Raw genomic sequence first — 25,855 nt, forward strand, 5'->3', positions numbered from 1 at the left:
TTGCATAATTGGGAATATAATACATACAATCCTTGTTCTCCAAGATAAACCAAAAAAGGACATAAGAAAAATACTTACTAATAAAGGACTCTAATATTTACACAATATTTACATTCTTATTCTAAAACCAACTCACGCAACAGCTTCTTCCTCTTATTCTCTTCCTCCTACTCCAAACATTGCCACCCTTGTTTCTGTCAAACTAACAGATACCAACTACCTTCTATGGGAAGGTCACTTCAAACCTTTACTTCGTGTGACTTTTACGGAACCTGTTCTCTCTCAGATTGATGGTCTTGCCACATCCCAAGCTATTTGGGTATGTCTGGAGCAAAACTTTTCTCCAATGTTCTCCGGATTCGTCTATTCTTGTTGCTTAATGGGATGCCGATCGGGCAAGGTGTCTCGACACTTGTCAATCCACTATTGGCTACTGTGTTTTCTTGGGTCCTAACCTCATTTCCTGGAGGGCTAAGAAACAACGTACTATCTCCGCTCTAGTGCTGAGGCCGAATATCATGCTCTTGCATATACTTCTTTCATATCGGTTTCATTGGCTCATTTCCAAACTTGTCTACTCACAGGCATCAAGTTTGTCGGGGAAGTGTTAGGGAGTTACCCTCTTAATCATCTATTGAATGAGTTCTTTGAAACCAATTTCCTTTATGCAATTTATTTGTACTTTATTTTGTTATAAGTTCTTTGTAACCACTTTCCGTTGTGTAATTCATTTGTCATTTATGTTGCAAGTAGTCAAGGATGGTTATGACGACAATTCATGTATAAATATTGTACTTGGGTACATTCAATTGTTAAGGAAAATCACTTTTCCTACAGAAGCGATAACTCGTTTGAGGAAGCAAGCGGAAGCGACGAGTCAGAGCAAGCAAGTGGAAGTGATGAGTCTGTTGCTGGTTCAGGCCTCTCCTTGTTTTTAACTTCAATCTAAAAAATAATTAAAGATCAAAAATTGAGTTCACCCAGTATTCAACCACAATTCCACAATACAAGGTACAATATAAGGTACATAGTTGAAATTGACAATTGAACTTCTATGTAAGTACTAGCAATTGAGCCTGCACAATGTCACAAGCTTTAAAACTCTTTTAAATGTGTGAAATTTAAAATTTGTCTACATCTATCTCAAAATCTATTTACATCGTAATGTTCATAAGAAACAAAATATAGGTATAGGATATACAAGAATTCATGTTAGCGCGCTGTGGTGGGTTTGAAAATTTCTCATGTAATTAACAAATACAAATAAAAAGAGGCAAGCAAAAGAGTCCATGAATTTCCATATTGCGTACCAAGTTGGCAAGAGTGGAGGAATCTCTTTCTTAAGTCCATGAATTTCCATATTACGTATCAAGAAAGAGATTCCTCCGCTCTCAATGTACCAGCTCAAAAGAAAGAGATTCCTTCACTCTCAATATGGTTTATCGTCTGCAAATGCAATAAAAGAATCAGAAACATTGCGAAACTGCCAATTGTTGCATGGCCCAAATATTTATTTGAGACAGAAGATAAGGTAACATGTAGTCTCGAGTTGACAAATATGTAATTTGAAAGTCAAAGAATTTTCTTATTCGAATAATGAAACTAATTTTACGTCATTTTAAGTATTAAGAGATTGGCTGCCTACTAATTTAACATAAAACTCAAATCCACATTAGGCTTACTTTCTTATTCGAACCGAAAAACACAATGAAAGAAGAAGTAATAATAACATCGGTTCTAGATATATTCGTCATGTAAGAGTTCATTCATGTTACGAGTTCACTCATCAGAGTTCATTCATTAGCTAAAAATTGAAATTTCAGATTGACCCGTTACACAGTAGTCATCCTCATCAACGTAGATGTCATTCCCATTTCCTCTTCTTAGTAGATCTCCCGAACATTTTTGTACCTATAGTTTAAGGAAAGAATTCTAACCCGCACAGAATCGGGTCCCAAACATACCCTTAATTATTGTATTAGTTTCTTTCATTAAGAAATACCAACTGAAGTGGAATTATTGGGTTCTGTTTTCACTATTTTCTGATTACACTTCTTAATTCATTTCCTATTTTCTAGTCAGATTCCTAATCTAAAATCCGACTTTTATGATTGAGAAGTGAATCTGACCACAATACCACTTTGTCAAATGGCATATTCAACATGCAGATATAAGTTCTATTCAAGTTTATAACAAATTCATATGAACATTTCCAAGTAATTCATACATAATTAACTTCAAAATAAACATTTTTTTTAGCAAATTGGGCTAAAACACCTGCTCTACAAAAAAATTCTTTAAATACTGATTTCAAGCAATTCAGTAACTAAATGCTTAACTTAGAAAAATACTCAAATTTCAGCAATTAGATTTCTAACATAACTTAAACATTACAAATTTAACTAATTACATTCATCCAGAATATAGATTTTCACATAATTTCAAAAGGTTCTCTCTTAATCACACAATTTGAAGAAACAAAAAAACCAAATACATACACGATCACAAAGCTTAATAACAGAACAGAAATTTTAGACATGCCATCAGCCCAACCAATAGACCTTCCCAGAATCTGAAAAGCGTTTCTATAAATCCTGATCTCAAGGCAACCCAAAAGCTGAATTCTTAGCTTAAATAAAGATGCAAAATTTTACTTTTTGGAAATGCCATTACCTGAAAGCTTAAGCAAAACCCATGAATCCAACCGCGCAAAAAAAATGCAAACTTTCTCATTGGCAGATCATTCATAACCCAAAAATCATATCTTAAGCAAAACTCATGAATCCAACTTTAAAAGGCCCAATTCTAAACCCACCAAGAGAAATAAAATATCAAAAACAGTTCATCGTCTCTCTTTGCATTTTAAATCATATGGTCTTGTGTTTACTCGAATGAAAAAAAAAAAGTAAACACAGAACTTATGATAAAAATTCAAATAGGCTAGAAGCCAGCAAGCGAATGAATTTATAAATTAGATATACTGCCACAGAAATAATGACCTTGGTATTTCACAAACTTTGCATAAGCTGATCCTGAAGGCACAATTTGAAGCACCAGTCTTGAAAACTGCAAATAACCAACAACTTGTTAGAGCGGTAAAAACTCTATATATAATGCCTGGTTTTGACACTGTAAAAAATAATATAAAAACAGAGCGATCAATTTTCATCAGTAAACATACCCATAACCGTAATGTCAGCCCAATACTTCTTCAGCAAAGCATCAACATTAGCTATAGCCTGTAAAAATAAAATAAAAATCAAACTTTTTACCTGGATCATCACACAATGGCAACTACAAAAAATACCCAGATAAAAACTGAATGAAAAAAATTACCTGTCTCATGCCCTCGGAGTGATAGGGTTCCCATCGGTGATGAGCAACAGAAGCATGATATACAACGACCCAACGCCGAATTATCATCCAATCATATTTTACACAGGTAATAAATATTTTATATCTATACATATAAAAAAAATTCAACTGACAACAGCACCACATCCAATTTGAATCTATAATGCTATGATAAAGAACGAAGTAAGAGTTAGTTACTAGAAACCCAGATTCTATTGGTGTCATTACCCAATCTTGTATTCGATCATATACCAAGATATTGAAGCTAACATTTTTAATCTAAAAGCCTAGAAATCATAAGAAAAACAAATGTTGAACTCACAGTAATCTCAGCCAGCAATGACCTCTGTATCCCCAAAAAATTATAAATTAATACATAGTCCATACTCCATACTCCATACTCCATACTCCATACACAAACCAAAAAATAAAAAAATAAAATAAAATAAAATAAAATCTTTTTCAATCATTTTCTCATCAACCAAATTGAGCACAAGATTGGGAAATGATTAATCACCTGTATGGGGAACTTCATGGCCAACAAAGCCTGACACGATCTCCCATAATTTCCTCATAATTCATTTTTCTCATAATTTATTGGAAAAATGCAGAATTTGGATGGTTGTGGTCCTTACATACATGTCGAGCCAAAAATAATCACAAGGCGACACGTGGATTTTTGGACAAAAGAGGGCAAAAATACTCTTAAAGTACAACGGGATTCCTATTCGCAAGTCATTCTTCAACCAAATAAAAAATGCCCAAAATAGATAACAAATTCAAAATTATTTCATCCATCCTCATCCTATATTTTCTACAAGGTAATCATTCCATAACTTACAAAATATTTCACATAAATCACATAACCCCCAAAATATTTATTCCTAAAATGTGTTGATTAACCAATTAATGGATTAATTGCCTAATTAATCCATTATATCACACATTAAACCATAAGTTATACCCTCTCCTATAAAAACCCTATTTTCTTCTCCAAAAGGCACTTCCAACGCTCTTGAAAAACTCTCTAAACATTTTTCTCTCTAAATTCTAACTTTGACATCGGAGGTTCTTCGGCTAAAGCCCCCATTTATCGTGGGTGCGTGAGACTTTTGACTTTGATCCTAAGATGTTGATTGTTTTGTAAGTATAATTTTGTCCAAGAAGAAGAGGAAGAAATTTGCATCCACAATACACAAATGCAAATTTGGATGTTGTAACTCCACTGGAAGATCAGGCTACAAATTCAAATTCAAAACACAAAAACCACAATTAAAGACAATTCAGAATTCCCAACACAAAAAAATCCAAATTAAACACAAAGTTATGGTGCTTTCAGAGACATATAGCTTAGGAACGCGAAAAACTGAAACCTTCTGAAATGCGCAGAAAGAGAGAGAAAATACAATTGGGGTTGAATTTTACCAGAGGTGTTTCGGAAGAGGTGCAAAGAAGAGGAGATCGGCGAGAGACAACTTGAGAGCAACGGTGGTTTAGCTTTCTAAGAAAGAAAACTGGAGAGGAAAAACATACACAAAAAAGGAAACCAAAGTGTTAGAAATACCAACCTTTCACTGTGTCAATAACGAAAACGGCAAGGCTAATTCAAACCAGTGATCAGACGCAGCCCACTCCTGAAAGCAAAACCATCAATCAATTCCAAAAAATAAACTGCAATCGCAAAATTAACTGACCCAAATGGGCCAAAATAAAGTGCAATCGCAAAATTGACGGACCCAAATGGGCGGAAAACTCACCAGGAAACCCAACCTTTTCTGGGTTTAAAATTTTCTTCGAATCAGGACCGGATTAGATTTTGTTGAGCAAGAGAACGTTGTTATTCGTGGTTTCTGGGAGAGAGTACTGAAGAGATTTATACTGGGTTCGTGGGTTTTGAGCAAGGCGATATTGTAGTCTCTGGTTTTTGAAACAGAGAACTCGAGAGATTTCTGGGAAGCAAATGGAAAACGAACAGCAGAAAGAAAAACGAAGAGCCTTTCCATCCCCCTTCCCTTTCTTCGACGACCGACACGTGCACAATAGGGGCAAACGCATAGAATTCCATCTTCTACCAAATATTCAGCTCGCGGAAATAGAAAAGGTGAGAAAAATGAAAATATTGAATTCAACTCACACAAAACCAAAAAGGAAGACAGACAGATTGCAGACCCTTTCCATTTGGCAAGTAATGCCAATTATACTAGAAGTATGCCTAACTTACAAAAGCCTAAAATCCTAGAAAAACAGGAGTAGAGGAAATGGGCTCAATACAAAAATTTACCAAATAAGAATGATGAATCCGTTAAAGTAGGAAAGTTTAGGCATTCACCAATATTCCCACTTGAACAACATTGAATTTAGCATTCGTCTTCAGATGTCATCTAGATCCATTCGTGGAGAGTGAGTGAGGGCTTAATAATCAAAACCATGTCTTTTACTGCTAAATTATACGTAAGAATCGTTAGAAAAAAGGCAAAGTGAAAAAAATAAAGGAATTGAAGAACTTAACGTAGAAACTCTAAAACAAACCCAAGTAACCCACATGCCAATCCAACCAAAATCAAATCGAATACCTTTCAAGCTTCATATTACAAATTATCAACAAACCATCAAAAGGAAAACCAATTCAACCCACATTCCAATTCAACCAAAATTCAACAACTTTGCCCGAAATTAGATCAACAAAAAGAGAAATAGGGGAAAACCCACATGCAATAGGAGAGAAATAGAGAGAGATTTTAACTAACTTACCACTGTGTTGGAACTTCGAAAACACGAACTCTAGCACCAGTTCCTCTTACGCTATTGACAATGAAGTTGTGGTTCAAAGAATCACAATCAATCAAGCCTACTTGTAAAGAAAAACAAAATTTAGAAGGCATTTGTTTAAGTAAAGATGCAAACCTTCCCCTTTTTGACATGAATAATAAAAGAGTTTGCGACAAAACCCATTCCGAAAACTATAGCAGCATGTTCCTTTCTGCTTTTCCCTTTTACTGACTTCCATAATTATCCCCGTATGCACCAAAGAAACATAAAATGACAACCAATGTGATAGGTTACAATATCTGAACTCACTATTCTATTGCAGGCAAGGCAAGAATGTTTACCAGCTTGGCTTCCTGCACCTTGACAACACGCAGAGAAATTAAATATTTCTGTTCGGGCAAGAAATTTGGCTAGTGAGCGATCCTGGCTCGAGCACACAGCTCCCCGAGGAGTTAGCACTTTGGTTGATTGTCGGGCTCCTGCTTGTCACGATGCTGCAAGAGAAGAACAAAGTTAGTTCTAAAAGGCGCCTTTGTGGGGCCTTAGGTGTAGGCCTTGAGGCTTGCAATCAAAACCAACTAAGTGATTAGGCATGCCACTGCCATCTCTATAAGGCAGATGTAGAACAAGTGTGTTTTAAGCCGATTACTTGCGCCCCAAGTTATTTCTGACTTCTTGTTTATCAAAGGATTGTTGTAGATGAGTTAAATCTACATTAAGTTCTTTTCTATGCCTTGAGATCAAGGATTTTTAGTTATCTTGTATGTTTAAGGGATGAAGGTCCAGATCTGATCAAGTCATCAGTTTAACTGATTTCAATTTTCTTATGACGATTAAATCATTAAGTGAACTAGATCTGAGAACTAATGGGGGTTTGAGTCATCAAAAGACTGGAAACAACTTGAATATAAACTGGGGAATGCATTATAACACCAGATCTATTAATTGAAAGACAAAACAAAGAGGGTCGGGTAAGATTTTACCTTGTCGGGCAAGGTTAAATGTCTTGTGGTCTTTTTTCTTTGTAGTTTCAAAAGGATTGAGTACTATAAGGGATGACTGGAAAAGAGTTTATACAAGAAAGATCGACACTACAACATTTAGGAAAAGGTAGCAGAGCTTTTACATAGACAAAAAATGCCTTTCTAAGGAAATATAAGGCTAAAAGGGTGCAGAGTCTGGACAAAGCACAACTTTCTGGGTGTTTGCTTGGCTGAGAGACAAGTTGTATGTTTGTTTGTTTGATTGGTTGAGTGTCCTTTTCTTTTGGCCCTCTTCCTCCTTTTATAGACGAATTAACTTGATTTATGCTGTTTCTGTTCTTGCCCGAAAGTAATTGGAGGGTAGGGAACCATCAATATTTTACATGCTATGCCATTCATAAAGTGCTTTTGGGCTGAGAGTTGATGGATTTCCATTGGTTGTCACTTCTTTTGTAAGCACCTAATCTTTGCATTTAATGGGGAGCCATCATGTTGTCTCGAAGTGGATACCTAGGCTTGGTGCTGGGCTTCGAGCAAAAACTCTTCTCATTGAACTCTTTTGGGCTTTCTCTCATTTAAGCCCAAAGTTAAATATTAACCCAAACAGTGCCCCATTCAATCGTTGTTAAGCCTGCAAACCGAGGCGTTAATAATGATTGAATAGCCGTCTTCCATTAACCCCTGCCGCGCAAATGAAGAGGGTTTTATAGCGAAGAAACTAGTGATGGTTCATGCAGCTTTAAGTACTTTTGCTATAAAACCGCGACTCCATTGGCCAAACAAATTGGTCGGGCTTCGGGATGAAGGTGTAAAAGATTTGAAGGGGTTGCGACAGCAAATGGAAGTTGGATACGCTGAAACATTTTCAGTCAATAATCACAATGTTTAAGAAGAGTCGGACAAAAATGTAGGCCCCCCATTCTAGGATAACTGCCTGAGTTAGGGATGTAAAGCCTTCAAGTTAAATCTGATGTAACTTTCAACATTTGCTGAAATGAACAAGATTTCTTTAAACTATTTTGTTCTTGCATTTTCTCTGAGATCCATAGGCAAAAACTGACTTTAGACCCCATGCGACGCTTACACTTCTTCTTCAATGTAGCAGTCCCTCACATCCCACAGGGTTGGGTGATATTTTTTCAAGAATTTGACATTGATTGGATGCTTCTGTAAGCCTCCCTCCAAATCTGCTAAGTAATATCCACCCTTACCCAATACTTGGTTAATAATGAAAGGACCTTCCCAAGTCGGGCTCCATTTTCCAAAGCCTCTGATCTGAGCTTCCAAAGGAAGAATTGCCTTCCATACTAACTCTCATTCTTTGAAGTTCTTCAACTTAACCTTTTTGTTGTAGGCCCAGGCAACAACTTTCTTGCCTTCTTGAATTTTATTTAGAGCTCTTCACTGTGTAGCCCGAATTGATTTTGAATTTTGATCGAATTTACATTAATTTCCATGGGAATCACAACATCTTGCCCGAAAGTCAGAGCATAAGGAGTAGTTCCAGTTGTTGCCCTTTTGGAAGTTTTATACGCCCATAACTTTTCTCCCAACTTCTCATGCCATTTCTCTGGATTCCTGACTACCATTCTTTTAATAATGCCTACCAAGATCTTATTGCTGGCTTCAGCTTGACCGTTCGATTGGGGGTAGTAAGGACTAGACTGGATCATCTTTATCTTGAACTTTCTGGAAAATTCTTCTACTTCTTTCGAAATAAAAGATGACCCGCATTCTGTGACAATTGTCTCGGGCACCCCAAATATATGTAAGATCTTGGTTTCGATGAATTTCTTGACCGTAGTTGAAATGTTAGTTTTTACTGCTAAAGCTTTTGCCCATTTAGTGAAGTAATCTGTTGCTACGATTATGAACGTGTGCCCTTTGCTATAAGCTGGGTGAATCTGCCCAATGAAGTCCATTGCCCATCCTCTAAAAGGTCAAGGCTTAGCCACGAGGTTTAAGGGTACTGAGGGCACATGTTGGAGTGGTCCATGTCTCTGGCATTCTTCACACATTCGGGCATAAGCTTTGCAATCTTTCTCCATCTCGGGCCAGAAATAACTGTATCTCTTAAGTAGCCATCTCATCTTTGTTCCTGCCTGATGTGCTCCACAGATCCCCTTATGCACTTCGACCATTACCCTAATTTATTCTTCTTAGCCTAAGCATTTTAACATTAGTCCATCTGAAGTCTTCCTTAGTAGATTTTCTTCCCACAAAACGTACTTAGTTGCTTGCTCTCTATTCTTTTTACTTGTGGGGAAGGATGGGTCATTTAAATATCGAAGAACATGTGTCTTCCAATCTTCAATCTCCAATTCTTCAATCATTACATCTAGGCTGAATCCCCTTTCCAAGATGGAAGGGAGATTTCTTCTTTGGACCTATATGTCCCCTTCAAACTTTCTCTCTTGGATCTGTACTCTAGAGGCCAATTATGCCATCTCGTTGGCAATCGCATTTGCTTCTCTAAGGATGTAGTTGGCTGATATTTTAGTGCCCCAATAGCTTAACAATTGGGTGGCCACTAAGTAATAATCAGCTATAGTGATGTGTCTGCATTTGTACTCTTCATTCAACTGATTGATCACCAACTCTGAGTCACCGAATACTTCAACTTCAGTTGCCCCCAATTCTATCAAGATCTTTAGGCCAATTATCAAGGCCTTATATTCTACCCAATTGTTAGTAGTTTCTTGATAATCCAGGAGGAAAAAATAACAATGGTGAGTACCTTTAGGATCGATAATAGGGATCCCAGCTCCAGCAACATTTTGGGTACAAGATCCATCAAAATACAGGTTTCATGGAGTAACTCATAGGCTGGATATCCTTTTTACCTCCTGCTGGATCCACTATTTCTTGCCCGAGATGGCTTTGCTTGGTGGGATCCAGAGGTTAGCCACCTCTAGAGTTTCAGGGATGTTAATTATTTCTTTTTGGGACTCTTGGTGCTCGGCCAAAAAGTCTGCAATTGCCTGCCCCTTGACTGCCTTTTAAGGTACATACTGAAAACTAAATTTAGACAGTGCCAGAATCCACTTTCCAATTTTTCCTGTCAACATTGGTTTTGACAGCATATATTTGATCACGTCGGTCTTGGCAATGATGTGGATGTGGCAAGGCAACATGTAATGCCTTAACTTGCAAACACTAAAGTATAAAGTCAAGCATAATTTTTCCACTCGAGTATATCTTGTTTCTACCTCAGTAAGGATCCTATTGAGGTAATATAGGGATTGTTCCTTTCCACATTCGTTGTTTTGGGCTAGCAAGCTTCCAATTGACCTCTTCGAGGCAGAAATATAAAGTTTTAACGGCTTTCCCCTCTGAGGTGGCATGAGCACTGGTGGAAAGGCTAAGTAAGCCTTTATGCTATCGAAAGCTTCTTGGTGTGGTAGGCCCCATTCAAACTCTTCTTTATCCTTTAGCCTTAGTAGAGGAGTTAGTGGCTGAATTTGCCAGCTAAATTGGCAATGAATCTCCTCAAGAAGTTAATTTTTCCTAGTAGCTTTTGTAGTTGCACTTTATTGGTGGGGGCGATGTCTCTATGATTTCCCAAACTTTGTTCTTGTCAGCATCCACTCCTCTTTGATGCACGAGGAATCCCAAAAAGTTGCTCGATCTTACTCCAAAAACACATTTCTTTGGGTTCATTTTTAGCTTATGGATCGTCATTCTTGTCAAGGCTTGTTTGAGATCCATCAAATGCTGCTATTCAATTTTGGATTTTACCACGATGTCATCAATATACACTTCCATACTATGCCAGATTAAGTCATGAAAAATGGCATTCATCGCTCTTTGATAAGTTGCACCGGCATTTTTGAGCCCGAATGACATTACTAAATACTCATATGCTCCTATATGGCCTGGGCACCTAAAAGTTGTTTTATGTATATCTTTTTTAGCCATTTTTATCTGATTATATCCAGCATTCCCATACATAAAAGATATAACTTTGTGCTTGGACACTGCATCTATGGATAGGTTAGCCATAGGCATGGGGTATTCGTCTTTAGGCGTAGCTCCATTAATGTTTCTATAGTCAACACAACATCTAACTGCTTTAGTTAATGCTTTCAAAACAGGTACAATGTTGGCCAACCACTCAACGTATTTGGCAGGCCTAATAAATACGGCCTTCACCAGCCTTTTGATCTTTTCCTTGACATTCTCTTCAATTTCTTTGGACATTCTTCGTGGTGCTTGTTTGACAGGTTTAAACCCCTTCTTAATAGGCATTTTATGTTTTACCAAGGTTGGATCTAAACCTGGCATCTTGATGTAATGCTAAGCGAAACAATCTTTGAATTCATGTAGAAGGTCGACAATCCTTGCCCAATCTTCGGTTTCCAACAAACCACTAATATGTATTGGTCTTGGATCCTCCTTAGTTCCTAAATCAATGGTCTCCAAGGGGTTTTGTACTTCTGGGGCTGGTTTGTCTCGTTCTGCACACAAAAACTCAACTAGTTCTGGATTCTTGGGCAAATCTTCTGGTCCATCTAAGTCATATATACACTCAGCTATTTGGATGGTCGTTTCTAACTCTTCCCAAAAAGACCTTACTTCTCTGTTCTGGCTACTTGAAGCCCGCTCCTCTGTTTTTCTTCTAAGGCTAAGTTATCCTTTTCTTGTCTTTTCTCTCTCCCATACACCAACAGTCTTTTTATTAAGGACCTGACTGCAACCACTTGGTCTTTCCTATTCTGTTCTGACATCAATGGTGTTGGGGGTTAGGGATGATATTGGGCCGATCTCATTCTTCCCTTGTAAGGGGTAACCCTTATTCTAGAAGCTTTTGGGCCATCACCTTAGTTGGGAGGCCGTTCTTATCAGCTTCTGAACACTGAAGAATCCCAATACTGGGATCGTAGAAGTTGGCTTCTGCGATGTTGGCTATAGGTAAGAATGGTCGTGATTCGGCCTCCACTATTTCTGAAAACCCAGGTCCCGTTTCCCTTTCTTCATGGTAGACAACCACTTGTTGATGCAAAGTAGATGGCACAAAGAGACTATGGTGAATCCAATATCTGCCCAGTAAAGCTTCATAAGTAGAAGTACTGTTTACAACAAAAAAGGCCAGCATGATTTGTTTTGAACCCAAATCGACCTCTAATGGTAATATCCCATGAGTTCGGGTGATAGCTCATGTGAAACTAGAAACTGTAAGATCCGTAGGAATAAGATTTTTCTCGCCTTTGCACATTTTCTTCATCTGCTTGTAAGGTAACACATTAACTGCGGTCCTTCCATCGATCAAGACCCTCTTGAAATGTACCCCTTCCAGGTAAGCAGTTACGTATATGGGTTTGAGATGGTTGGCTAGGGTCAAACTCGAGCGAACAAAAACCATTTTGTTCGAATATATTTTCTCAGGCTTCCTTCCTGATTGCTCAGGCGTGCTTGTTTGGTTGGACTCTCATTGTCCAGTTTTTTCAACATTAACATGCGTCATCATTGGTTCTGCTGCCAAGTAATCACCTTCCATTGTGGGTAGTTGATCATGCTCGGCGCGAAACACAGCTGATAAAACATATGCCATGTTTACGTGGAAGTTGCTGGGTCCAGGTAAATCTTTCCCTTGCCCTAATGTTGTTCATAAACTCCTCCAACCAAGTCTGTGCTTCGGCAATTGTTCTGGAACTTCGCAGATATTATCCATTAACAATGGTGCGGGCAACCGTCTCTCGGGTGAAATAGTTCCAAAGGAGATCGGTTTTGGGCTCCATTTTGGGGTAGGCATCATCATCATATCCTCTTGAGCTCTTCATTCTTGCTGTTTGCCTTCCTCTTCATTCTTGTTGTTTGCCTTCTTCACCTCATTCTTACTCCTCCAATGAAGCTGATGTCTTCTTTCATAAGGAACGTTTTTGAGTTTTACATTCTTTGAGGTTTCCAAAGTAGTGGGAAGTTTCAATGAGTTTATGTGGGCTTTATGCTGCCTTTGGACCCTCTTGATCATGGAGGCTCCCATCTCTTTAACAGGTCTCCCGTCATTTCTGATTATGTACCATTTTCACCCAAGTCAGGCAAGATTTTTCTTTGTGATCGGGTTCGTGGTCCTTCCTTTTGTTCTTACATCTCAATCGGCATAAACGGGTTGGGATGGCCTCGCATCCACCCATCTTGGTATCTTGGCCTCCTTATCCTCTACTTCCTCAGAAGCTTCATAGTTCCTGAACACTTCTGACAAGTTTTTAGGCTGAGAGTCTTTTCCCAACCTTTGGAAGACATTCCTAGAGGTTTCCTTCTCAGCTGCCCACATGATTTTCATGTGGTTTTCATGTTCTTCCTCTTTTCTCCTTTTAATCAATTCATAATCAATGACAACTCCAATTGCTGGTACTTTTAGTTCGCATTCACCTTGACTCCTGTTGTATATCACTACTCCTTTGATTATGACAACCTTAGGTTTTTTGGGCAGCTTGATAGCTCCTTTAGTTGGTCTATCAACTGGTCTTCTTTCCGCCTTGACCTTCCACGTGGCCTTTCCTTTTCCTTTCTCTGCCCATGTTAGGTTGATCATGCTTATTGGGGCTTCTAGAAAATGATCAGCACCAGTCATTGTATCAGTTTGTGGTTATCCCAATATCTATTTTATTTCTAGCTCGCATCTCCCTTTGCTATCTAATGAAAATAACAAGGGATTAGGCAACTCTGGTCCCCTGACTTTCTTCAACACTGGCTGATCTACTTCAAATCTTTCCTTGTTCTTTTCTTTATTCCTTTTTTCCTTAAGTAAAGGAAATAGAGGAATAACTGACTCTTCCATAGGGCTGGTTTCTTTCTTCGCCTCTTTAACATAATCATTCTCTGGAGTATGGTACTTTAAATCCAGCCTTCTTTGCCGATGTTCTGTTAAGGAACAAAGTCTACTTCCTTCCTCTCTTGTTTGTAGATAGTTTCTCTTCACGCTCCTTACCACAGCCATCAAAGAAGTCTGCAAATTTTCATTTGTTACCTTTTCTCCTGATCTCGCAGAAGGGGTCGGGCTTTCCGTCAAGGCATATCCTTGCAAGTCTTCGGGGAGATTTGCAATGCTAGATCTTGGTGTGTACCAGGGTGGTTTTTGATTTGATTCCCACCTGAGGGTTTGCTCCTTCCTTTATCTTCTTGGCATACAAGATTTGTAGTCCCATTGGGCGTGCCAAAACTATGTTCGGGCAAGAAATCTGGCTGGTGGGCGATCCTAGCTCGAGCACACAACTCCTTGAGGAGTTGGCACTTTGGTTAATTGTCGAGCTCCTGCTTGTCGCGATGCTACAAAAGGAGAACAAAGTTAGTTCTAAAAATGCCTTTGTGAGGCCTTAGGTGTAAGCCTTGAGGCTCGCAATCAAAACCAACTAAGTGCTTAGGCGTGCCACTGCCATCTCTATATGGCAGATGTAGAATAAGTGTGTTTTAAGACAATTACTTGCGCTCCAAGTTATGTCTGACTTTTTGTTTATATGGGTTTAGTCTACATTAAGTTCTTTTCTATGCCTTGAGATCAATGACTTTTAGTTATCTTGTATGTTTAAAGGATGAAGGTCCAGATCTGATCAAGTCATCAGTTTAACTTATTTCAATCTTCTTATGACGATAAAACCATTAAGTGAACCAGATCTGAGAACTAATAGGGGTTTGAGTCATCAAAAGACTGGAAACAACTTGAATATAAACTGGGGAATGCATTATAACACCAGATCTATTAATTGAAAGACAAAACAAAAAGGGTCGGGCAAGATTTTACCTTGTCGGGTAAGGTTAAACATCCTGCGGTCTATTCTCTTTGCAGTTACAAAAGGATTGAGAACTAAAATGAATGACTGGAAAAGAGTTTATACAAGAGAGATCGATACTACAACATTTAGGAAAAGGTAGCAGAGCTTTTACATAGACAAAAAATGCCTTTTTAAGGAAATCTAAGGCTAAAAGGGTGCAGAGTCTGGACAAAACACGACTTTCTGGGTGTTTTCTTAGCTGAGAGACAAGTTGTATGTTTTTTTGTTTGATTGGTTGAGTGTCCTTGTCTCTGGGCCATTTTCCTCCTTTTATAGACGAATTAACTTGATTTGTATTGTTTCTGTTCGTGCTCGAAATCAATTGGAGGGTAGGTAACCATCAATATTTTACATGCTATGACATTCATAAAGTGCTTTTGGGCCGATAGTTGGTGGATTTCCATCGGTTGTCACTTCCTTTGTAAGCATGTAATCTTTGCATTTAATGGGGAGCCATCATGTTGCCTCGAAGTGGACACCTAGGCTTGGTGCTGGGCTGTAGGTAGAAATTCTTCTCATTGAACTCTTTTGGGCTTTCTCTCCTCTAAGCCAAAGTTAAATATTTACCCAAACAATTTCCCTCGCGCTGATCTCTGGAATATGCACGTCATGTTGGCTTACATAAGCTGAGGTTTTCTAAGAAACAAACTCTTCTAGTCTATGACCATTGTAAGTTTGTAAGAACATCCCCAATGAGGGTTTTATCCTCATTAAGGCTACCACATTTGTAGCTTTAATGAAAAATTTCATCCCCAATGGGCTGGAAAATAGGGCTACATCCACCACATGGGCTAGCTATAAAGGGCAATATTGTAACTACACCATCTAGAGATATTACTTAGTGGTTAAGAAATCTGTTAGTTTGTTGTATTTGTTTTCCTTAGTAGTTACAAGATACTTGTATATAAATACTAAAAGTGTAATATTATTCCCTTATGAAATGAAATCATATTTTATCAAATATGGTATCACCGGCCTTTTGTTCTCACGACTTCTCTCTCTTCGATCCAAACCTTCTCGCTTCTTTTTACGATCTTCTTCTCTGATTTCTTGATCGATTCTTCGATCGTGTTTGAGTTCTTCGATCTTCAGTCATCAATCTCTGGCAATGGCAACCTTTGCATCTCCTTCGTCTAAATTGGCTTCTTTAGTTCATCCTCTTCCAACTGCACCTCCAAATCCTAATTCTTTGATCTTTGCCTCAATCACGATCCAAAACATTGGATCCATGGTGCCAATCAAGCTCACCACCACTAATTACTTAACCTAGAGTGCTCTCTTTGCTCCAGTTTTTCATCACTACAATCTTACCAGTCTTATTAATGGATCTATGGTGGCACCGCCTCAGTTTCTTCTTGATTCTTTGAAAAATCGCATCCTCAATCCTGCCTATGTCTCTTGGTATGAGAACGATCAAAATATTCTCATCTAGATCAACTCCACACTTTCTAAATCCCTAATTCCTTATACAGTTGATGTGAATTCGACTCGTGAACTTTGGGCGAAATTGGAATCAAGACTTAGCACGGCTTCTCAATCTCACATCCATAAGCTTTGATCTCACATTTGTAATGTTACCAAAGGTGATTCCACTGCTGCTTAATATCTTCAACAAATTGAGTCAATTGTTGATGCCTTTAATAGTGCTGGTTCTCCGGTTGAAGATTCAAATTTGATCTTTGTCACTCTTCATGGTTTTCCCCTGAATATGATTCATTCGTTGATGCTATACAATTTCAACTCAGATCTACAACAATTGATGAACTATATGGTCTGCTTCTTGGGAAAGAGATCCAGTTGGCTAATCATAAGAAAAGCACATCTGAATCATCATTTTTTCAGGCTTTCAATATTATGATGGTATTCTTCCATTTCTTGCACCAAACCCTAACCCTCAAGCGTTTGTTGCTTAGGCTCCTTCTACCTTCAACAATCAAGGTCGTGGAAAGGATCACACTTACAATCGCGGCAATTTCACTCGTGGAAATTACAAATCCTATAATAATCAGAGATCAAACAATTACAATCGACAGAACAACAATAATCAGCATTATAATCGTGGAGGTCGAAATAATTTTTCTTCATCTAACAAGAAAACTTCTTGCCATATATGTCATCAGTTTGATCATGAGGCTTGTGACTGCCCTCATTGCATGAATCAGGCCTATGGTGGAAAACCCTCTAATTCAGCAATGGTTTCTAGCACCTTATCTTCAAATCCTACTTGGATTGTGGACTTCGGAGCCACCTCACACATGACCAACTCTTATGCAACTCTGCAAAATCCTAAAGCTTACACTAGTCCTGAACAAATGTACATTGGTGATGGCAAAGGTTTGCCCATCACTCACTTTGGCTCTATGGTTTTGAATGCTTATACTAATGCTTTTAAACTAAATAAAGTCCTATATGTGCCTGATTTGAAACATAATATTCTCTCTGTAAATCAATTTCTGATTGATAATCGATATTATCTGCATCTTTATCCTTCTCACTTCACTGTGAAGGACCTTTCTTCGGGGAGAATGGGTTTTAAAAGACCTGTCCAGCATAGTTTCTATCCATTCCTTTTCTCCTCTTTTACAAATGATCATCATAAAACACTCATTGCATCTGTGAAAGCTTCAAGAGATGTCTGGCACCAACGATTGGGTCACCCTTTTGTCAAGATTATCAATAAGCTTGCCTCTCAATCTTGTATTTCAGTTTTATCTTATACAAATTAGTCCTTTTGTTTAGATTGTGCATTAGGAAAATGTTCTAGGCTTCCTTTTGTCTCTGCAAATTGTACAACTAGTAAGCCTTTAGAACTTATTCACACAGACGTTTGGGGACCATCACTTATAGCTTTTTCTTAAGGTTTTAAGTACTATGTCATTTTTGTGGATGACTATACCCGATATTGCTAGTTCTATCCTTTGAAATGCAAGTCTGATGTACTGTCCACTTTTATGCAATATAAGTATGTGGTTGAAAACTCTCTATGCACAAAGATTGTTGCTTTAAGGTTTGATTCTGGTGGAGAGTACTTGAGTACTCCTTTCTCAACTTTCTTGGCTACACATGGTATTCAACATCAACTTACTTGCCCCCCCACCCCTGAATAAAATGGGTGTGCAGAATGTAAACATCGCCATTTAGTTGAAACTACTCACATTCTTTTGGCAGCTTCTAAAGTACCTCATATCTACTGGGTTGAGGCATTTCACACAACAATCTATCTTATTAACAGATTGCCCACTGCATCAAGATCATCTCCTTGGGAAGCTCTGTATCATTGAGCACCAAACTACAATTTTTTGAAAGTTTATAGATGTGTCAGTTTCCCATGGTTAAAGCCTTATACTTCCTCAAAGTTGGATCCTAAAAGTAAGGCCTATGTATTCCTAGGCTACCGTTTGAATCATAAGGGCTACAAGTGCCTTGATCCTACAATCAACATAATGTATATCTCCAAGCACGTTCTATTCAATGAATCAAGCTTCCCATTTCACCATATATCAACCTCCTCACCTACCTTTCCAAATTTAAAGTTCAGGATAAACCATTCTATCCATTTTTACCTTTACATTTACTCATTTTCTTGCACCTGTTCATACCACTTTAACCTCATCTCATCTGTCCTCCTCCCTTTAACCTACCATTTCACCTGTCAATTCCACCAATACAACCTCAAGCTTTTCAGTGGCAGTCTCACAACCCATCACCACCAACCCCATCCAACCCATCAACACTCATTCAATGCAAACAAGGTCCAAAGTCTGGCATTTTCAAGCCTAAAGCCCTCACTGTCACTAAACACCCCCTACCCTTTCATCTCTCAGTGGATTATATACCTACAACTTACCTTCAAGCTTCAAAGTTTTCTCATTGGTGCCAAGCAATGCAAGAAGAAGTCAATGCCCTTATCAACACTGGCACATGATCACTTGTCCCTAAGTCTTCATCATAGAATATTGTAAGATGCAAGTGGGTTTTCGAATCAAGAGAAAGCCCGATGGAACTATAGACATGTACAAAGCCCAGCTAGTTGCAAAGGGATTCAATCAACATGAAGATCTAGACTACACTAAAACCTTTAGTCCGTAGTCAAACCAATTACTATTAAGCTTCTACTCACTCTTGCAGCTTAATATCATTGGTTTTTAAACCAACTCGATGTCAGTAATGCCTTTTTACATGGTACACTTACTGAATCAGTTTTCATGCAACAACCTTTTAGTTATGAAGATTTAACTAAGCCATCTCATGTCTGTCACTTGCATAAACCCTTGTGCGGTTTAAAACAAGCTTCAAAAGCTTGGTATGAGAAGCTTTATGGTGCTTTTCACTCTCTTGGCTTTGTAGGCTCTAACAATGACCATTCTCTATTTATCAGAAAGGTTCCATATGTGGTTTTCATCCTAGTTTATGTTGATGACATTTTGGTCACATGTCCTAATTCTGCAACTTGTCAAAAAGTGATTCAGCAACTTAGCTCCATGTTTCCAATCAAAGATCTTAGACCTCTGCATTATTTTCTTGGACTTGAAGTTAAAAGATCATCATTAGGCATATTCATATCTCAGACCAAATATATCTTGGACCTGTTATCCAAAGCCAACCTGACTGGGGCCAAACCTTGTAGTACACCACTCAGTACCTCTAAACTTGATCATGAATCTCCATTACTTGAAAATATTTCTGAGTATCGTTCATTATTTGGTGCTCTTCAATATCCTACATGGACAAGACCAAATCTCAATTTTTCAGTCAACCTTGTATGCCAATTCATGCACAACCAGAATTTCACATTTCCATGCAGTTAAGTGAATCCTAAGGTACCTTAAGGGTTCTATTGATCTTGGTTTATGGTTCTCCTCCAAGTGTTCCACCACTGCCACCATCACAACTTTCTCAGATGCTGATTGGGCCAGCTGTGCTCTAGATAGAAGATCAACTGGAGGTTATTGTGTTTTTCTGGGAAATTCATTGATTTGTTGGAGTGCTAAGAAGCAACCAACTGTAGCACGATATTCCACAAAGGCAGAGAACATATCTCTTGCCAACATTACGTTTGAGATTACCTAGATATGCAAAGTGTTGGTTGATATTGGCCATTGCTTGCCTAGTTCTCCTCAACTATGGTGTGACAACATTTCTGCCATATCCCTTGCCAAGAACCCTATTTTCCATGCTTGGACAAAGCATGTGGAAATAGACTATCATTACATTCAGGAAAAAGTCTTGGCAAAACAGATTTATGTGCATTTTATTTGTACTCAAGATCAGGGGGCTGACATTTGTACCAAGTCTCTTTCCAAGTCAAGATTCATGTTCCTCCGTGACAAACTTCAACTTTGAGTCCCTCAGTTTCGTTTGAAGGGGGGTATAAAGGGTAATATTGTAACTACACCATTAGAGATATTACTTAATAGTTAAGAAATCTGTTAGTTTGTTGTATTTGTTTTCCTTAGTAGTTACAAGATACTTGTATATAAATACTAAAAGTGTAACATTATTCCCTTATGAAATGAAATCATATTTTATCAAATACTAGCACTTCAATTCTTGAGTAGCAAAAAGTTAGGCTACATCTAGCCCCATATAAAGCCAAAAAACTTGTCAAAACAAAGTGACTACTGAATCACAAATGCGCGTATTCATAGAATTTATTACAAATCACTATCAGCTCATGAACCAATTTCTTGAGGTAGTACATCACCAAGTGGGACTGAATCATCATCATCAAGTACTTTATTTAAAATACGGGTCAGTTTTCTCAAATTTTCTGAAGAATACTAAAGCTTTTCAATTTTGGTTGCGATTCCTTAATAGAATACTGATTCTTAATCACATTTATGATAAAAAACAATGGAGTGCCTTCTAGCAGTTTTACGCACCTTGAGAGAATGGCTTGGCTTCCCAGTGAGTGCCATAAAAAAGGTGGTCTTTCCACAGCCCGAAGGGCGAAGGAATAAGTTCATCCTGCAATGATAAGAACCCAGATTTGTTTGGTTTTTTTTTTTTTTTTTTTTTTTTACCAGAAATTACAGGAAAACTAAAAAAAAATTGGAAACAAATTTATGTCAAAGATTAGGGAATCTGCAAATTGCTACCAGTCCATGATTTTGTGGAAGAAAGCCTTGACTTGGCTCAGAAAATAGACCCACCAGGTATTACATATGGAGGAAGGAGGAGGAGGAGAGAAGCCTTTGATACGGTTGCGGCAGAGAAGAGGGGCGACGTTGGAAGAGGGGAAATTGGTGGAGTAGGTGGAATTGAAGAGGCGGTCGAGGAGGGGTTTGGAAGATGAGGTGAGTGTTGTGCTAGGATAGCACCAAACCCGTTGGAACCAACTCAAGTTAACCCACAAGAAATTTATCAAATGAAAATGCAAGAACAAAATATTAAAGACACCAAGATTTTAACGAGGTTCCTCAACAGTCAGTGTAACTGGAGTACGTCCTCGGAGCAGTAGGAGCTCACCCAAAAAACCACTATCAACCAAATGGGAGTTTACAAAGTGTTGGCAATCTCACAACCCATAAGCCCAATACACCCAATAGCTCTCACACACCAAAGAAACAAATAGAGAAAGAAATATAATGAATAATTTCTTCTCTACACATATAGCTCAAAGCTATTACAACAACAACTACTTTGGTGGATGATTACTAACCAAAATGAAGCATCAACTTCTTCTTTCTTTTGGGCTCTCTACAACTCTCCTTGCTCTCTCAAAGATGGACTACTAAAAACTGAAAAATGGTGCACCCTTCCTCTTCTTTTCTTCTCCGAAACCAAACATATTATGGCTTTGAAAAAGCCATAAAACAAGCCACATTTCAATCCATAAAACAAGGAAACATTAGACAAGTTCCATGTTTTCCTCCCCAAAAAAAGGAAGGATGTTGTCCACCTTCTTTTTTTTTCTTTTGAATTGTATTGTTGTCCACTTGGCCACTTGGCCAATTATTCAACAGTGAGGAATGAGAGGTGCGGCAAGGAAGATAGAGAATTTTTCTCCATGCATTTTCTCTATGCGTCTTCTCTCTAATGGATCTTCTCAGATGCCTTGTCGTTTATTGGTTGATTGGAAAAATTGTTGTATTATTCTCTCTTCCATGCATATTCTGTTTTCTCACATTTGTTGCAAAAGAAATCAGGTGGTGGTATGTTTGGCAAACTATGGTGTTGATCATATTGGGGTTCAATGGTGAGATTCTTGTCCATTGTGTCGAGTTATGGGTTTTGCTATAATCTTATAGGAATTCCAAATTTTCGTTTCTCTTAGGAGTTGTCTTAATTGTTTTTTGATTCTAATAGTTTTTTACTTCTTGTTAGGATATCGTTTCATGTCCCCTCTAGCTTATTGTATATTTATTTTTTTCTTTAATATATTCACAATAATTCTACGATAGCAATATTGGAGTGGAAGTGATATTGTTCTTTTAATAAAAAGAAATAGGAGTGATAAGTATGATAGGTTTCTGGTAGAAGTTGAATGGCTTCAATCTAATTATGCTTGTAAAATTTTTGGTGAAAATTATGTTTGTAATTTGCATATTGAAGAGCTCATTAATTTGCAGAGGAAAATTTTCCCCATGGAAAACCAGATACAAAATTTTGAAATTTTTGTGGGAGAAAGAAATGAAGGAGAAGTAAAGGGCCATCGTTTGATGTTCCATGGCTATCGAAGAGCATGGACAACAACAACAACAACAAATACTTATCTCATTAAGTGACTTCGGTTGTATGAATCTTAAAACGTCACTACGCTCGATTTTGCGTCAAATTTTCCGTTAGCTCCAACTTCTCCATGTCTTTTCTTAAAGTCAATATTCCAAGTCTTCATAGGTCTTTCCCTACTCATTTTGCCCTATGATAAAAGAAAATAAATCAAGGTGTATGGAGGAAGAAATTAGAGAAAATTAAAGACAAATATGAATTATGTTTTCTTTTCGTTGACGTAAAAAAAATAAGAGTAAATTACATTTTCTCCCTTGGATTTGAGTACAATTGCAACCTCATACAATATTTTTAAAATATTTCAATTTTATACACAAACTTTTATTTTGTTGTAATTTCATACATCATTTAGTTAAATCGTTAATTTGACTGTTTTGTGATGACGTAACAAATATATGACCCACATATTTGATGAAGTGCCATAAAAAAATTTGATTATCAAAAATCAATTTAAAAAAAAATAGCCCACACGCCAATCTTCCCCCACACCACTACCCCATTACTCCCTACTACCAACTTAGCCCACACGTCACATGCTGATTACAACCCACTCGTGCCTCTTCCCGTCCCCATGTCCCTCCATCATATTAAAGGACTATATTTGCTTGCAGGTGACTCTGCCACCATATCCATCCTCGATTTCGCAGCCCGATTCAGTAAAATGTACGCGGTATCCCATTTGTTACTATTTTGTAAAAGGTACACCGTATCCCATTTGTAACTATCTTTCTTACCACTGTTTATCTCACAATCGTCTTTCATATATCTACTCCGTCAGTCGGTGTGTGGAGCCGCCTTTCATATATCTACTCCGTCAGTCGGTATGTGGAGCGATCTTCTTTTGCAGAGGCTGTGAGTGATCCTAATTGGCGCCGTGTCATGGACGAGGAACTTGGTGCTTTACATGCCAACCGTACTTGGACCTTGACAACAAGCCCCCCCCCCCCCCGGGGGCGGCCGCGGCAGGGGCAAAGTTCATATTGCTTGTAAGTGGGTGTACAAAGGTTAAGCGTAGTTTTGATGGTTCCATTGAACGCTACAAAGCCCGTTTGGTTGCTAAGGGTTTTATGCAGGCTGAAGGTATTGGTTACCATGATACTTTTTCTCCCATTGCTAAAATGATCACTGTGTGTTGTCTCCTCACCCTTGCCGTTAGTCATCGTTGGTCCCTTCATCAGCTAGATGTTAATAATGCTTTCTTGCATGGTGATTTAAATGAGGAAATTTATATGTCCGTTCCCCTTGGTCTTCGGCGTCAAGGGAAGAACCTTGTATGTTGCCTCCACAAATCCCTTTATGGTCTCAATCAGGCATCTCGCTAGTGGTTTGCCTATCTCTTCAATAAGATTAAGTCCCACCATGACTCTCATTCCTTGTATTTACTTAATAAAGGCCCTTAATTGATTGCATGCAATTAAGACTCCAATATGTTTATTTCCTTAAGGCATAATTCAACTATTCTCTCATCATTTCTCGGCATAATTCATTGTCATTCACAAAATGGTTTTACATGAGGATGTTAACATTGTAAAAATATATTTGATTATTTTTAATTGAATTGAAAAGGATACAAAAGGCCTTTTATACAGACTCATTCTCTTGGAAGAGAATTAACCTAGCCTACAATTTAGCTATACAAAAAAGGAAGATTTTGTACAAATCAATTACAGACTTTGTTTCCTATTCTAAGCTAAGATATCAGGGATCTTGATATCATTGACTTCTCAACACTCCCCCTCAAGTTGGAGAGTGAACGTCGAGAACTCCCAACTTGCGTATGATGGATAAGAAAGCCTCATTTCCTAATGCCTTTGTGAAAACATCTGCAAGCTGGTTTGAAGAGGGAATGTATCTTGTGACAACCGAACCATCTTGTATCTTGTCTCGAATAAAATGACAACCAATCTCTATATGTTTAGTTCGTTCATGAAAAACTAGATTAGCAGCTATATGGAGCGCCGCTTTGTTGTCACAATGTAGCAAGGCCGGTTTTGGGTGAAGCAAACCTAGATCCTTCAGAAGATATCGAAGCCATGACAGTTCACAACAAGTTCCAGTCATGGCTCTATATTCGGCCTCTGCTGATGATAAAGAAACGGTCTTTTGTCTCTTTGACCTCCAAGAGATCAACGAAGAACCCAAAAAGACGCAATAACCTGTAGTTGACCTTCGTGTCGTAGGACATCCTGCCCAGTCTGAATCACAATATGCACTTAAGTTTAAGTTGTTTTGAGAAGAGAAAAACAAACCCTGTCCAGGCGTACTCTTCAAGTATTTCAGGATTCGGAGAGCTGCTTCCATGTGCGGTTGTCGTGGTTCATGCATGAATCGGCTCAACACATGCACGGGATAAGTGATGTCTGGCCTTGTAATAGTTAAATAGATCAATCGACCAACCAACCTTCTATACTTTGCCGGATCTTTAAGCAACTCACCAGTGTTAGAAAGTTTAACATTCTGCTCCATAGGAAACTCCACTGGGCGAGCTCCCAAAATACCACTATCTTTCAAAATTTCTAAAGCGTATTTTCGCTGAGAAATAAAGATCCCTTTCTTTGACTGAGAAACCTCTATTCCCAGAAAGTACTTCAAGTTACCAAGGTCCTTGATTTTGAAGTGACCATGAAGAAATCTTTTAAGAGCATTAATTCCTTCATGATCATTGCCAGTGATCAAAATATCGTCAACATAGATCAGGAGGGCTATAAAGGATTGCCCTTGCTGCCTCGTAAACAAAGAATAATCTACCTTTGATTGGATATAACCAGCGGATTTAATTGCTTCTGAAAACTTTGCAAACCATTGCCGGGACGCTTGTTTCAAGCCGTAGAGGGATTTATTAAGGCGACACACGATATTCTCCCCCTGTCGCCGAAGACCAGGAGGAAGGGTCATATAGATTTCTTCATGAAGATCACCATGAAGAAAGGCGTTGTGGACATCAAGTTGGTGGAGAGACCAGTTGCGGGCAGCAGCGAGGGCTAACAAACAACGAACAGTGACCATCTTAGCAGTAGGGGAGAAGGTATCGTGATAATCAACACCTTCAAGTTGAGTGTAACCCTTGGCTACAAGGCGAGCCTTATAACGTTCAATAGAACCATCAGAACGATGTTTGATCTTATAAACCCAACGACAACCAATGGGAGTTTTGCCGACAGGGAGAGGAGTGAGTGTCCAAGTATTAGTGGCCTCCAAAGCACGGAGTTCAGAGTCCATGGCAGCATGCCAATGGGAATGAAGAGC

The 25,855-nt window shown here is 38.3% G+C and overlaps 1 protein-coding gene and 2 long non-coding RNA genes across 7 annotated transcripts in view; 1 reads left to right on the forward strand and 2 right to left on the reverse strand.

Annotated features, from left to right (window-relative positions):
- LOC139189016 (uncharacterized) overlaps positions 1-25,855 on the reverse strand; it is a 35,508-nt gene that overhangs the window by 4,939 nt on the left and 4,714 nt on the right. The gene's annotated exons all lie outside the window — the stretch shown is intronic.
- On the reverse strand, positions 719-5,777 carry LOC103424389 (uncharacterized). Of its 5 annotated transcripts, XR_011572477.1 has the most exons (7): positions 5,112-5,777; positions 3,337-4,988; positions 3,182-3,239; positions 3,000-3,066; positions 1,311-1,446; positions 1,028-1,076; positions 719-945 (listed from the first exon to the last, which is right to left on the reverse strand). XR_011572477.1 is itself a non-coding variant. In XM_070807208.1 (6 exons), exons 3-6 carry the CDS (start codon positions 3,577-3,579, stop codon positions 813-815), a joined length of 501 nt encoding a protein of 166 aa, XP_070663309.1. In that variant the 5' UTR covers positions 3,580-4,829; positions 4,923-4,988; positions 5,112-5,767; the 3' UTR covers positions 719-812. The 5 variants fall into 5 exon arrangements, 3 of the variants coding, with proteins under 3 accessions (XP_070663309.1, XP_070663308.1, XP_070663307.1); XR_011572476.1 differs by lacking the exon at positions 1,028-1,076 and having other exon boundaries at positions 5,112-5,776; XM_070807208.1 differs by lacking the exons at positions 1,028-1,076; positions 1,311-1,446 and having other exon boundaries at positions 3,337-4,829; positions 4,923-4,988; positions 5,112-5,767.
- LOC139189017 (uncharacterized) lies at positions 21,277-22,816 on the forward strand. Its single transcript, XR_011572481.1, has 2 exons — positions 21,277-22,076; positions 22,450-22,816. It is a non-coding gene; the product is annotated as an uncharacterized lncRNA (long non-coding RNA).

Source organism: Malus domestica, chromosome 10, assembly GCF_042453785.1.
Source record: "Malus domestica chromosome 10, GDT2T_hap1".
Lineage (NCBI taxonomy): Eukaryota > Viridiplantae > Streptophyta > Magnoliopsida > Rosales > Rosaceae > Malus > Malus domestica.

Coding starts and splice junctions, on each gene's coding strand:
- LOC103424389 (XM_070807208.1), bottom strand. CDS start 3,579: ATGACACCAATAGAATCTGGGTTTCTAGTAACTAACTCTTACTTCGTT. Junction 3,240..3,336: donor ACTCCGAGGGCATGAGACAG/GTAATTTTTTTC, acceptor TTATTTTTACAG/GCTATAGCTAATGTTGATGC. Junction 946..2,999: donor AAAGTTTGTGAAATACCAAG/GTCATTATTTCT, acceptor ATTATTTTTTAG/ATTGAAGTTAAAAACAAGGA.